Source organism: Bufo gargarizans, chromosome 2, assembly GCF_014858855.1.
Source record: "Bufo gargarizans isolate SCDJY-AF-19 chromosome 2, ASM1485885v1, whole genome shotgun sequence".
Taxonomy (NCBI): domain Eukaryota; kingdom Metazoa; phylum Chordata; class Amphibia; order Anura; family Bufonidae; genus Bufo; species Bufo gargarizans.
Window position 1 is genome coordinate 469,849,622 of NC_058081.1, and position 13,671 is coordinate 469,863,292.

Consider the following 13,671-nt stretch of genomic DNA (forward strand, 5'->3'; position numbering starts at 1 on the left):
CCCATTTGTGGATGCAATGATGACTGATAGGATATCTGCCTTTCAGCCGTATACGACATTGCCAGTTCTGCTGGTCGCTACTAGGATGTGGCCATTGCTAAATCAGACTGATTATTTCATTTTCAAAAGGAGCTGTGAAAAACATGGATGTCCGCAGAAATTTTTCCAGGGGGGGGGGGGGGGGGGGCATAATTTTATTGACATCCATGCTCTGCTTGTTTCTGAGAATGTAATGAAGGGGAGGGGCATATTCATTATCACAAAGTATAATAACGCATGAGCTGTGCAGTGGCGGATCCAGAGCCTGGTCTCGGGAGGGGCACTTTCAGGGGCCGCCACAAAACAATGGTGCTTATAGAACAGACTACACAATGTAGCGGTATACTGTATATTGTGTGGCACAGTGTATGCTATATGTGTATAACATAAACATATTTCACATGAAAACTTACAGTTACTTGGCTTGGCCCTTGGGGATCTCGGACACCACTTCAACACTTTGGCCGGGGGCTCGGCGGAGCTGATGTTGTGTTTTATCCTAATGAGAAAGATTTCATAATAAGGATTTGGAGAAGGGGCAGAGGGGTCACAGAGCAGGGAGAGGCTGTGCTGCTACTAGGGGGTTATACCATGGGGGAGTAATAAAGCCCACCATAATGCCCCCCCCCCAGTAGAAATAATTCTCCTTATAATGTGACAGTGCAAAAAATACCCCCTTGTAATGCCCCCAGTTGAGCTAATGTCCCCATAGTGCCCCCATAATGTGCCAGTATAAAATACCCCTATATAGTGCCCCCAGTAAATGCCTCCATAATGCTCCTCTCCCCCCTTCCTCCTAGTGACCCCCATAATGTACAAGTATAAAATGCCCCAGTAGATGCCCTTAGTGACCCCCATACTTTGCAAGTATAAAATACCCCTTCTTAGTGCCCCCGTAGATGACCCCATAGTACTCCTCTCCCCCCTTCCCCATAGTACCCACCATAATGTGTCCCAGTATAAAATTCTATTGTACAGAGCCCCCCATATAAAACACCCCTTATTTGTGGCCTCAGTAGATGCCCCTATAGTGCCCCCAATAATGTGCCAGTAATAACAGCACCCCCATCATGTGGCAGTAATAACAGCCCCCCATCATGTGCCAGTAATAACAGCCCTCCCATCATGTGCCAGTAATAACAGACCCCCACTATGTGCCAGTAATAACAGCCCCCCATCATGTGCCAGTAATGAACCCCCCCCCCGAGCCAGTAATGACAGCCCCCCATTATGTGCCAGTATGCAGAGCCCCCATTATGTGCCAGTAGCAAGAGACCCCCATTATGTGCCAGTAGCCAGAGCCCATTATGTGCCAGTAGCCAGAGACCCCCATTATGTGCTAGTAGCCACCAGTACACAAAAAAATTAAACACTTATACTTACCCCCTTGGCAGCGATGCGATGCAGGCCTCTTCCGGCCTGTGCCCCTTGCTGTATGGCTCAGGTGGCGCAATGACGTCATCATGCCGCCTGCGCCGGCCTCTGATAGGCTGCCGGCCTAGTGCCTGCAGCCTGTCAGAGGAAGGGAAAGGGACACGCCTCTCCCTCCCCTGCCTCAGCACAGCCATCTGGAGATGAACGCTTCCACAATGGAAGCGTTCATCTCCCTGTGCCCCGATTTCCAGGGGGGGGGGCACTTGCCCATGGTGAAAAATGAAAGGTGGAATCTGATTGGTTGCTTTGGGCAACTAAGCCTGTTTTACTTTGCTCCAGTTTTTTTCCACCATTATTCTCATTGCAATAGTTGAGACAGCACATGTGTTTTATCAGTATACTGCCCCCTGTTGGGGATTTGTGTTCAGAAATGTACCTAACTAATACCAACCTCTCAAATGCCCCTGACATGTATAATACCTGCTTTCCATGATATGCCTGCTTGTGCAGCTGCAAGTACAGAGTTCAGTGGGTGTTCCCCATGTCTCTCCGTATCCCTGATATGGAAAATCGTGAAATGTGAGAACAGCAGATCTGAGGTCTCCTTAGAAAAAATACATGTTATATGTGAATAATGACTTTCTCTTACCATAGATGCTTGTACCATTATCAGGAGTAGAAGTAGAGGAAGAGTACCTCAGATATACACGGTTTATATATTTTTTTTAAATGTTACCATAGAAAGACATAGTTCTTGGATAAGAGCTTTATACTCAAAACGGTCAGATTTTTTATTTTATTTTAGATATATTAAAGCAAACAAAAATGTGTGCAAAAGAGAACATAGCCACTGTGTGACGCCAATTTCAAGCACTTTTGTTTATCTTTAACATTTTATTGCGTGGCAGTTAACATGACAGTCCCTGTATGTATGGACAAGTCTGACAAGGTGGTAAATGTCCTTCATTAGGGCTCAGGCACACAACCATGTGTATTTTGCATTCCGCAAAAAATGGATCCGCAAAAAATACTGATGACATCCGTGTGCATTCCGTATTTTGAGGAACGGAACAGCTGGCCCCTAATAGAACAGGACTATCCTTGTCTGTAATGCAGACAATAATAGGATATGCTCTATTTTTTTGCGGAATGGACATATTAACATACAGAAACAAAATGCACACAGAATAACTTCCGTTATTTTTTGCGGACCCATTGAAATGAATGGTTACGCATACAGTCTGCAAAAAAACCTCATATAGTATATGATAGTGAGAGGTCCAGGGGCACTATTGCTATAGGCGATAAGGACAGGGGAGAGGAGAACTACTATAGGGGATATAGGCACCAGTTGCATTCATGAGCCGATGGGGGAGTTATAATTCTGGGGGAAAAGTCACAAATTTGTAGCCTGCTATTGTCACAAACAAATGTTGACACCTTTTGTGATTTTATGCCGTTTTGGCTTTTTTTGAAAAGTAGGAGGAAAAGATGGAGTAGATAGCTGTGTCAATTACCGTAAGTGTATTTCAGATTTATTAATGTGACTTTTTGAAATGTGTCAAAATTAGTTACAATCTGGTCAAAATGGTCAACTAATGTGCACCATTTGATAAATTGGGTGCAAACTACACCAACGCAGATTCAAAGCTAAAATTCTTCTCATGATAAAGTCCCTCCAATATATTACTGGATTCCCCATGTTCTCCAGCTTCATACGGTCTGCAGAACTACAAGGAGCAACCTGCAGGATACAGAATAAAAGAGAAGTTTTCAACCTCATAAGTGAAAATAGTGACAGTGTGTGCTTCAATAATACAGGCAGAAATAATACCAAATATGTATAAACATGTTGCGCTGATCTTTATAATAGTCAGAGCTCCATTATTGTGAAACTGAGCTCCATATCCGCCTACAAAGCCATAGATTCAAAAGATAACATGTCAGCTACCCACAGTCACCACTGTTGTCATGTTGTGCCATTGAGTTAAATGAATAACAATGTTCAACATGCTCCTAAGCTCCCCCTTGTGGTGGCTGCAGACATCCACATTTGTATGTAAACTACTGTATATATAAACTAGAAAACTGGCGGCTTTTGTGACTGTTAATCCACTTTCATATAGTGAATCGCCTGCTATATTTTGTACCAGTTCACACCTATATTGGTGCGCTTTATATAGGGATCTTCAGTATATTACAAGAGTTCACACTTGTATTTATGCAAGTTACTCAAGGCTCCTTTGCCGCATTGTTCTCATTTCCGTTAAGCGTTATATTGCAGCGGTAACATAATCATGTTACATGTTATATACTGTGTCCCTTAAGGTACTTTCACACTAGCAGTTTTCTTTTCCGGTATAGAGTTCTGTCCTAGGAGCTCAATACCGGAAAAGAACTGATCAGTTTTATCCTAATGCATTCTGAATGGACAGCAATCTGTTTAGGATGCATCAGAATGTCTTCAGTTCAGTCTTCTTGACTGTTCAGGACGGAGATAATACCACAGCATGCTGCGGTTTTATCTCCGGCCCAAAAAACTGAACATTTGCCTGAATGCCGGATCCAGCATTTTTTTCCATAGGAATGTATTAGTGCCGGATCCGGCATTAAAAATACCGCAATGCCGGTCTGCGCAGACCAGTAAAAATGTGAAAAAAAATAGAAACGGATCCATTTGTCCATATGACAAACGGACAGACGGATCCATTCTTGCAATGCATTTGTAAGACGGATCCGCATCCGGATCCATCTACAAATGCTTTCCGTTTGCATGCAGATTGCCGGATCACTCTGCCGCAAGTGTGAAAATACCCTTAATAGATTGTATTTTACGATATAGAATTTATGTCCAATATTCCAGACTGTACTGATCTTGCGTTGGTTCAGATATATGCTGGATATGTCTTACCGGACTCCACGGTCTTCATAGGCTATCGCGATTGCTTCAATGTACCGGCCGGGATATCTTCATGCATGCGCTATGTAATCTTACCCACGCTGGACTGTTCTAATTGAATCATACACACCTTGCAGTTTTCTATCTGCTCTTCATTGTATTATAACATTAAAGGGCTTCTGTCACCCCCAAAACACAATTTTTTGGGGGGCTTGTTAAAATCCCTATTTAAAGACTATTCCCTATATAGGGCTCTTACCTTTGTCTGTGGCTTCGTTTCCTTAAAAATCAATCTTTTAAAATATGCAAATCACTTCACTACCAGCAAGTAGGGCGTCTACTTGACGCCCTACTTGCTGCTAGTGAAGTGATTTGCACATTTTAAAAGATCGATTTTTAAGGAAACGAAGCCACAGACAAAAGGTAAGAGCCCTTTATAGGGAATAGTCGTTAAATAAGGATTTTAACAAGACCAAAAAAAAAAATAGTGTTTTGGGGGTGACAAAAGCCCTTTAATATAATTGTTCATCATTTTATAAAATATACTCTGTAGTAATGACTATATATACACCAATCTGAATATGCCATACATATATTAGACCTATGGTTCTATAATCTTTTTATCTGATCAATGAAATAGACCAAATAACAATACAAATACAGATATCAAAAATAGAAAAATGACAATATACAATAAAAATAGCACTAATAAAAACAGACATAATGAAAAATGAAAGATAAAAAATAAAACAAAACATATACATGCAAATACATGGACTATATGGTTCTTTACAGATTGCTTCTCATTTGATATTTTAAGGATGGTGGTCTCATTGGATATTTTAAGGATGGTGGAGAAGCAGATAATAGAAAACTTAAAAATAACAAATATAGGGAAAAAACGTAAGTAGTGACGAAATTTGAGCAATTTAACAACTAGAACAAAATAAAAATAATCGTGATTTTAAATACAAAGAACTATATGGAGGAATGTAATAGACAATTGTCTGATACAAATACATATAAGCTATTACAGAAAGATCCAACAGATGTACAGTACAGACCAAAAGTTTGGACACACCTTCTCATTCAAAGAGTTTTCTTTATTTTCATGACTATGAAAATTGTAGATTCACACTGAAGGCATCAAAACTATGAATTAACACATGTGGAATTATATACATAACAAAAAAGTGTGAAACAACTTTTGCTTTGATTACTGCTTTGCACACTCTTGGCATTCTCTTGATGAGCTTCAAGAGGTAGTCACCTGAAATGGTTTTCACTTCACAGGTGTGCCCTGTCAGGTTAAATAAGTGGGATTTCTTGCCTTATAAGTGGGGTTGGGACCATCAGTTGCATTGTGGAGATACACAGCTGATAGTCCTACTGAATAGACTGTTAGAATTTGTATTATGGCAAGAAAAAAGCAGCTAAGTAAAGAAAAACAAGTGCCCATCATTACTTTAAGAAATGAAGGTCAGTCAGTCCGAAAAATTGGGAAAACTTTGAAAGTGTCCCCAAGTGCAGTCACAAAAACCATCAAGCGCTACAAAGAAACTGCTCACATGTTCTTCCCCCCAAGGAAAGGAAGACCAAGAGTCACCTCTGCTGCGGAGGATAAGTTCATCCGAGTCACCAGCCTCAGAAATCACAGGTTAACAGCAGCTCAGATTAGAGACCAGGTCAATGCCACACAGAGTTCTAGCAGCAGACACATCTCTAGAACAACTGTTAAGAGGAGACTGTGTGAATCAGGCCTTCATGGTAGAATATCTGCTAGGAAACCACTGCTAAGGACAGGCAACAAGCAGAAGAGACTTTTTTGGGCTAAGGAACACAAGGAATGGACATTAGACCAGTGGAAATCTGTGCTTTGGTCTGATGAGTCCAAATTTGAGATCTTTGGTTCCAACCACCGTGTCTTTGTGCGACGCAGAAAAGGTGAACGGATGGCACTGAACCAGCATGGCTACCACAGCTTCTTGCAGCGGCATGCTATTCGATCCGGTTTGCGTTTAGTTGGACCATCATTTATGACCAATGACTAGGGATGAGCGAACTCGAACTGTATAGTTCGGGTTCGTACCGAATTTTGGGGTGTCCGTGACACGGACCCGAACCCGGACATTTTCGTAAAAGTCCGGGTTCGGGTTCGGTGTTCGTCGCTTTCTTGGCGCTTTTGTGACGCTTTCTTGGCGCTTTTTGAAAGGCTGCAAAGCAGCCAATCAACAAGCGTCATACTACTTGCCCCAAGAGGCCATCACAGCCATGCCTACTATTGGCATGGCTGTGATTGGCCAGAGCACCATGTGACCCAGCCTCTATTTAAGCTGGAGTCACATAGCGCCGCCCGTCACTCTGCTCTGATTAGCGTAGGGAGAGGTTGCGGCTGCGACAGTAGGGCGAGATTAGGCAGATTAACTCCTCCAAAGGACTTGATTAACTGATCGATCTGCAGCTGTGGATCATTGAGCTGCTGATCCTCAATTGCTCACTGTTTTTAGGCTGCCCAGACCGTTTGTCAGTCACATTTTTCTGGGGTGATCGGCGGCCATTTTGTGTCTTGTGGTGCGCCAGCACAAGCTGCGACCAAGTGCATTTAACCCTCAATGGTGTGGTTGTTTTTTGGCTAAAGCCTACATCAGGGTGAAGCTGTCACACCAAGTGCATTTAACCAGCAATAGTCTGTTCATTTTTTGGCCATATACAAAATCAGGGGCAAGCTGCGCCTGTCACCAAGTGCATTTAACCCTCAATGGTGTGGTTGTTTTTTGGCTAAAGCCTACATCAGGGTGAAGCTGTCACACCAAGTGCATTTAACCAGCAATAGTCTGTTCATTTTTTGGCCATATACAAAATCAGGGGCAAGCTGCGCCTGTCACCAAGTGCATTTAACCCTCAATGGTGTGGTTGTTTTTTGGCTAAAGCCTACATCAGGGTGAAGCTGTCACACCAAGTGCATTTAACCAGCAATAGTCTGTTCATTTTTTGGCCATATACAAAATCAGGGGCAAGCTGCGCCTGTCACCAAGTGCATTTAACCCTCAATGGTGTGGTTGTTTTTTGGCTAAAGCCTACATCAGGGTGAAGCTGTCACACCAAGTGCATTTAACCAGCAATAGTCTGTTCATTTTTTGGCCATATACAAAATCAGGGGCAAGCTGCGCCTGTCACCAAGTGCATTTAACCCTCAATGGTGTGGTTGTTTTCTGGCTAAAGCCTACATCAGGGTGAAGCTGTCACACCAAGTGCATTTAACCAGCAATAGTCTGTTTATTTTTTGGCCATATACTACATCAGGGGCAAGCTGCGCCCGTCACCAAGTGCATTTAACCCTCAGTAGTGTGGTTGGTCAAGCTGTGACACCAAGTGCATTTAACCAGCAATAGTCTGTTCATTTTTTGGCCATATACTACATCAGGGGCAAGCTGCGCCCGTCACCAAGTGCATTTAACCAGCAATAGTGTGGTTATTTTTTGGCCATATCCCAGTCTAATTCTGTCACTAAATCCATACCGGTCACCCAGCGCCTAAATACTAGGCCTCAAATTTATATCCCGCTAAATCTCTCGTTACCGCTGTCCTGTTGTAGCTGGGAAAGTTATTTAGTGTCCGTCAAAGCACATTTTTTGTTCTGGGTTGAAGTACAATTCCCAATTTAGCAATTTCATAATTTAGTGGTTTCTGCTATATCAGAGCTATTTGAAATCTATCCCTAAAAGGGTATATAATATTCAAGGTGCACATTGGGTCATTCAGAATAACTTCACACACACCCGCTACTGTGTATTTTCAAGTCTAATTCTGTCACTAAACCCATACCTGTCACCCAGCGCCTAAATACTAGGCCTCAAATTTATATCCTGCTAAATCTCTCGTTACCGCTGTCCTGTTGTAGCTGGGAAAGTTATTTAGTGTCCGTCAAAGCACATTTTTTGTTCTGGGTTGAAGTACAATTCCCAATTTAGCAATTTCATAATTTAGTGGTTTCTGCTATATCAGAGCTATTTGAAATCTATCCCTAAAAGGGTATATAATATTCAAGGTGCACATTGGGTCATTCAGAATAACTTCACACACACCCGCTACTGTGTATTTTCAAGTCTAATTCTGTCACTAAACCCATACCTGTCACCCAGCGCCTAAATACTAGGCCTCAAATTTATATCCTGCTAAATCTCTCGTTACCGCTGTCCTGTTGTAGCTGGGAAAGTTATTTAGTGTCCGTCAAAGCACATTTTTTGTTCTGGGTTGAAATACAATTCCCAATTTAGCAATTTCATAATTTAGTGGTTTCTGCTATATCAGAGCTATTTGAAATCTATCCCTAAAAGGGTAGATCATATTGAAGGTGCACATAGGGTCATTCAGAATAACTTCACACACACCCGCTACTGTGTATTTCCAAGTCTAATTCTGTCACTAAACCCATACCTGTCACCCAGCGCCTAAATACTAGGCCTCAAATTTATATCCCGCTAAATCTCTCGTTACCGCTGTCCTGTTGTAGCTGGGAAAGTTATTTAGTGTCCGTCAAAGCACATTTTTTGTTCTGGGTTGAAGTACAATTCCCAATTTAGCAATTTCATAATTTAGTGGTTTCTGCTATATCAGAGCTATTTGAAATCTATCCCTAAAAGGGTATATAATATTCAAGGTGCACATTGGGTCATTCAGAATAACTTCACACACACCCGCTACTGTGTATTTCCAAGTCTAATTCTGTCACTAAACCCATACCTGTCACCCAGCGCCTAAATACTAGGCCTCAAATTTATATCCTGCTAAATCTCTCGTTACCGCTGTACTGTTGTTGCTTGGAAAGATATTTAGTGTCCGTCAAAGCACATTTTTTGTTCTGGGTTGAAGTACAATTCCCAATTTAGCAATTTCATAATTTAGTGGTTTCTGCTATATCAGAGCTATTTGAAATCTATCCCTAAAAGGGTATATAATATTCAAGGTGCACATTGGGTCATTCAGAATAACTTCACACACACCCGCTACTGTGTATTTTCAAGTCTAATTCTGTCACTAAACCCATACCTGTCACCCAGCGCCTAAATACTAGGCCTCAAATTTATATCCTGCTAAATCTCTCGTTACCGCTGTCCTGTTGTAGCTGGGAAAGTTATTTAGTGTCCGTCAAAGCACATTTTTTCTTCTGGGTTGAAATACAATTCCCAATTTAGCAATTTCATAATTTAGTGGTTTCTGCTATATCAGAGCTATTTGAAATCTATCCCTAAAAGGGTAGATCATATTGAAGGTGCACATAGGGTCATTCAGAATAACTTCACACACACCCGCTACTGTGTATTTCCAAGTCTAATTCTGTCACTAAACCCATACCTGTCACCCAGCGCCTAAATACTAGGCCTCAAATTTATATCCCGCTAAATCTCTCGTTACCGCTGTCCTGTTGTAGCTGGGAAAGTTATTTAGTGTCCGTCAAAGCACATTTTTTGTTCTGGGTTGAAGTACAATTCCCAATTTAGCAATTTCATAATTTAGTGGTTTCTGCTATATCAGAGCTATTTGAAATCTATCCCTAAAAGGGTATATAATATTCAAGGTGCACATTGGGTCATTCAGAATAACTTCACACACACCCGCTACTGTGTATTTCCAAGTCTAATTCTGTCACTAAACCCATACCTGTCACCCAGCGCCTAAATACTAGGCCTCAAATTTATATCCTGCTAAATCTCTCGTTACAGCTGTACTGTTGTTGCTTGGAAAGATATTTAGTGTCCGTCAAAGCACATTTTTTGTTCTGGGTTGAAGTACAATTCCCAATTTAGCAATTTCATAATTTAGTGGTTTCTGCTATATCAGAGCTATTTGAAATCTATCCCTAAAAGGGTATATAATATTCAAGGTGCACATTGGGTCATTCAGAATAACTTCACACACACCCGCTACTGTGTATTTTCAAGTCTAATTCTGTCACTAAACCCATACCTGTCACCCAGCGCCTAAATACTAGGCCTCAAATTTATATCCTGCTAAATCTCTCGTTACCGCTGTACTGTTGTTGCTGGGCAAGATATTTAGTGTCCGTCAAAGCACATTTTTTGTTCTGGGTTGAAATACAATTCCCAATTTAGCAATTTCATAATTTAGTGGTTTCTGCTATATCAGAGCTATTTGAAATCTATCCCTAAAAGGGTATATAATATTCAAGGTGCACATTGGGTCATTCAGAATAACTTCACACACACCCGCTACTGTGTATTTCCAAGTCTAATTCTGTCACTAAACCCATACCTGTCACCCAGCGCCTAAATACTAGGCCTCAAATTTATATCCCGCTAAATCTGTCCCTAGTGCTGTAGCTGGGCGAGTTATTTAGTGTCCGTTCAAGCACATTTCTTGTTCTGGGTTGAAATACAATTCCCAATTTAGCAATTTCATAATTTAGTGGTTTCTGCTATATCAGAGCTATTTGAAATCTATCCCTAAAAGGGTATATAATATTCAAGGTGCACATAGGGTCATTCAGAATAACTTCACACACCCGCTACTGTGCATTTCCAAATCTAATTCTGTCACTAAACCCATACCTGTCACCCAGCGCCTAAATACTAGGCCTCAAATTTATATCCCGCTAAATCTCTCGTTACCGCTGTCCTGTTGTGGCTGGGAAAGTTATTTAGTGTCCGTCAAAGCACATTTTTTGTTCTGGGTTGAAATACAATTCCCAATTTAGCAATTTCATAATTTAGTCGTTTCTGCTATATCAGAGCTATTTGAAATCTATCCCTAAAAGGGTAGATCATATTGAAGGTGCACATAGGGTCATTCAGAATAACTTCACACACACGCTTCTGTGCATTTCCAAGTCTAATTCTGTCACTAAATCCATACCGGTCACCCAGCGCCTAAATACTAGGCCTCAAATTTATATCCCGCTGAATTTGAATACAATACATTGGGCCAAATAATATATTTGTTGTTGTGGTGAACCATAACAATGAGAAAAACATCTAGTAAGGGACGCGGACGTGGACATGGTCGTGGTGGTGTTAGTGGACCCTCTGGTGCTGGGAGAGGACGTGGCCGTTCTGCCACATCCACACGTCCTAGTGTACCAACTACCTCAGGTCCCAGTAGCCGCCAGAATTTACAGCGATATATGGTGGGGCCCAATGCCGTTCTAAGGATGGTAAGGCCTGAGCAGGTACAGGCATTAGTCAATTGGGTGGCCGACAGTGGATCCAGCACGTTCACATTATCTCCCACCCAGTCTTCTGCAGAAAGCGCACAGATGGCGCCTGAAAACCAACCCCATCAGTCTGTCACATCACCCCCATGCATACCAGGGAAACTGTCTCAGCCTCAAGTTATGCAGCAGTCTCTTATGCTGTTTGAAGACTCCGCTGGCAGGGTTTCCCAAGGGCATCCACCTAGCCCTTCCCCAGCGGTGAAAGACATAGAATGCACTGACGCACAACCACTTATGTTTCCTGATGATGAGGACATGGGAATACCACCTCAGCATGTCTCTGATGATGACGAAACACAGGTGCCAACTGCTGCGTCTTTCTGCAGTGTGCAGACTGAACAGGAGGTCAGGGATCAAGACTGGGTGGAAGACGATGCAGGGGACGATGAGGTCCTAGACCCCACATGGAATGAAGGTCGTGCCACTGACTTTCACAGTTCGGAGGAAGAGGCAGTGGTGAGACCGAGCCAACAGCGTAGCAAAAGAGGGAGCAGTGGGCAAAAGCAGAACACCCGCCGCCAAGAGACTCCGCCTGCTACTGACCGCCGCCATCTGGGACCGAGCACCCCAAAGGCAGCTTCAAGGAGTTCCCTGGCATGGCACTTCTTCAAACAATGTGCTGACGACAAGACCCGAGTGGTTTGCACGCTGTGCCATCAGAGCCTGAAGCGAGGCATTAACGTTCTGAACCTGAGCACAACCTGCATGACCAGGCACCTGCATGCAAAGCATGAACTGCAGTGGAGTAAACACCTTAAAACCAAGGAAGTCACTCAGGCTCCCCCTGCTACCTCTTCTGCTGCTGCCGCCTCGGCCTATTCTGCTGCTGCCGCCTCGGCCTCTTCCTCCGCCTCTGGAGGAACGTTGGCACCTGCCGCCCAGCAAACAGGGGATGTACCACCAACACCACCACCACCACCTCCGTCACCAAGCGTCTCAACCATGTCACACGCCAGCGTTCAGCTCTCCATCTCACAAACATTTGATAGAAAGCGTAAATTCCCACCTAGCCACCCTCGATCCCTGGCCCTGAATGCCAGCATTTCTAAACTACTGGCCTATGAAATGCTGTCATTTAGGCTGGTGGACACAGACAGCTTCAAACAGCTCATGTCGCTTGCTGTCCCACAGTATGTTGTTCCCAGCCGGCACTACTTCTCCAAGAGAGCCGTGCCTTCCCTGCACAACCAAGTATCCGATAAAATCAAGTGTGCACTGCGCAACGCCATCTGTGGCAAGGTCCACCTAACCACAGATACGTGGACCAGTAAGCACGGCCAGGGACGCTATATCTCCCTAACTGCACACTGGGTAAATGTAGTGGCAGCTGGGCCCCAGGCGGAGAGCTGTTTGGCGCACGTCCTTCCGCCGCCAAGGATCGCAGGGCAACATTCTTTGCCTCCTGTTGCCACCTCCTCCTTCTCGGCTTCCTCCTCCTCTTCTTCCACCTGCTCATCCAGTCAGCCACACACCTTCACCACCAACTTCAGCACAGCCCGGGGTAAACGTCAGCAGGCCATTCTGAAACTCATATGTTTGGGGGACAGGCCCCACACCGCACAGGAGTTGTGGCGGGGTATAGAACAACAGACCGACGAGTGGTTGCTGCCGGTGAGCCTCAAGCCCGGCCTGGTGGTGTGTGATAATGGGCGAAATCTCGTTGCAGCTCTGGGACTAGCCAATTTGACGCACATCCCTTGCTTGGCGCATGTGCTGAATTTGGTGGTGCAGAAGTTCATTCACAACTACCCCGACATGTCAGAGCTGCTGCATAAAGTGCGGGCCGTCTGTTCGCGCTTCCGGCGTTCACATCCTGCTGCTGCTCGCCTGTCTGCGCTACAGCGTAACTTCGGCCTTCCCGCTCACCGCCTCATATGCGACGTGCCCACCAGGTGGAACTCCACCTTGCACATGCTGGACAGACTGTGCGAGCAGCAGCAGGCCATAGTGGAGTTTCAGCTGCAGCACGCACGGGTCAGTCGCACTACAGAACAGCACCACTTCACCACCAATGACTGGGCCTCCATGCGAGACCTGTGTGCCCTGTTGCGCTGTTTCGAGTACTCCACCAACATGGCCAGTGGCGATGACACCGTTATCAGCGTTACAATACCACTTCTATGTCTCC

The 13,671-nt window shown here is 43.8% G+C and overlaps 1 protein-coding gene across 1 annotated transcript in view; it reads right to left on the bottom strand.

Annotated features, from left to right (window-relative positions):
• Positions 1-1,650: 1,650 nt before the first annotated feature.
• The window catches only part of LOC122926459 (hepatitis A virus cellular receptor 1 homolog), a 32,718-nt gene continuing 20,697 nt past the window's right edge, over positions 1,651-13,671 (bottom strand). Inside the window, exon 5 of the mRNA XM_044277840.1 lies at positions 1,651-3,157. Coding sequence (XP_044133775.1) covers positions 3,144-3,157 — 14 coding nt within the window. The 3' untranslated portion in view covers positions 1,651-3,143. The remainder of the gene's footprint in view (positions 3,158-13,671) is intronic.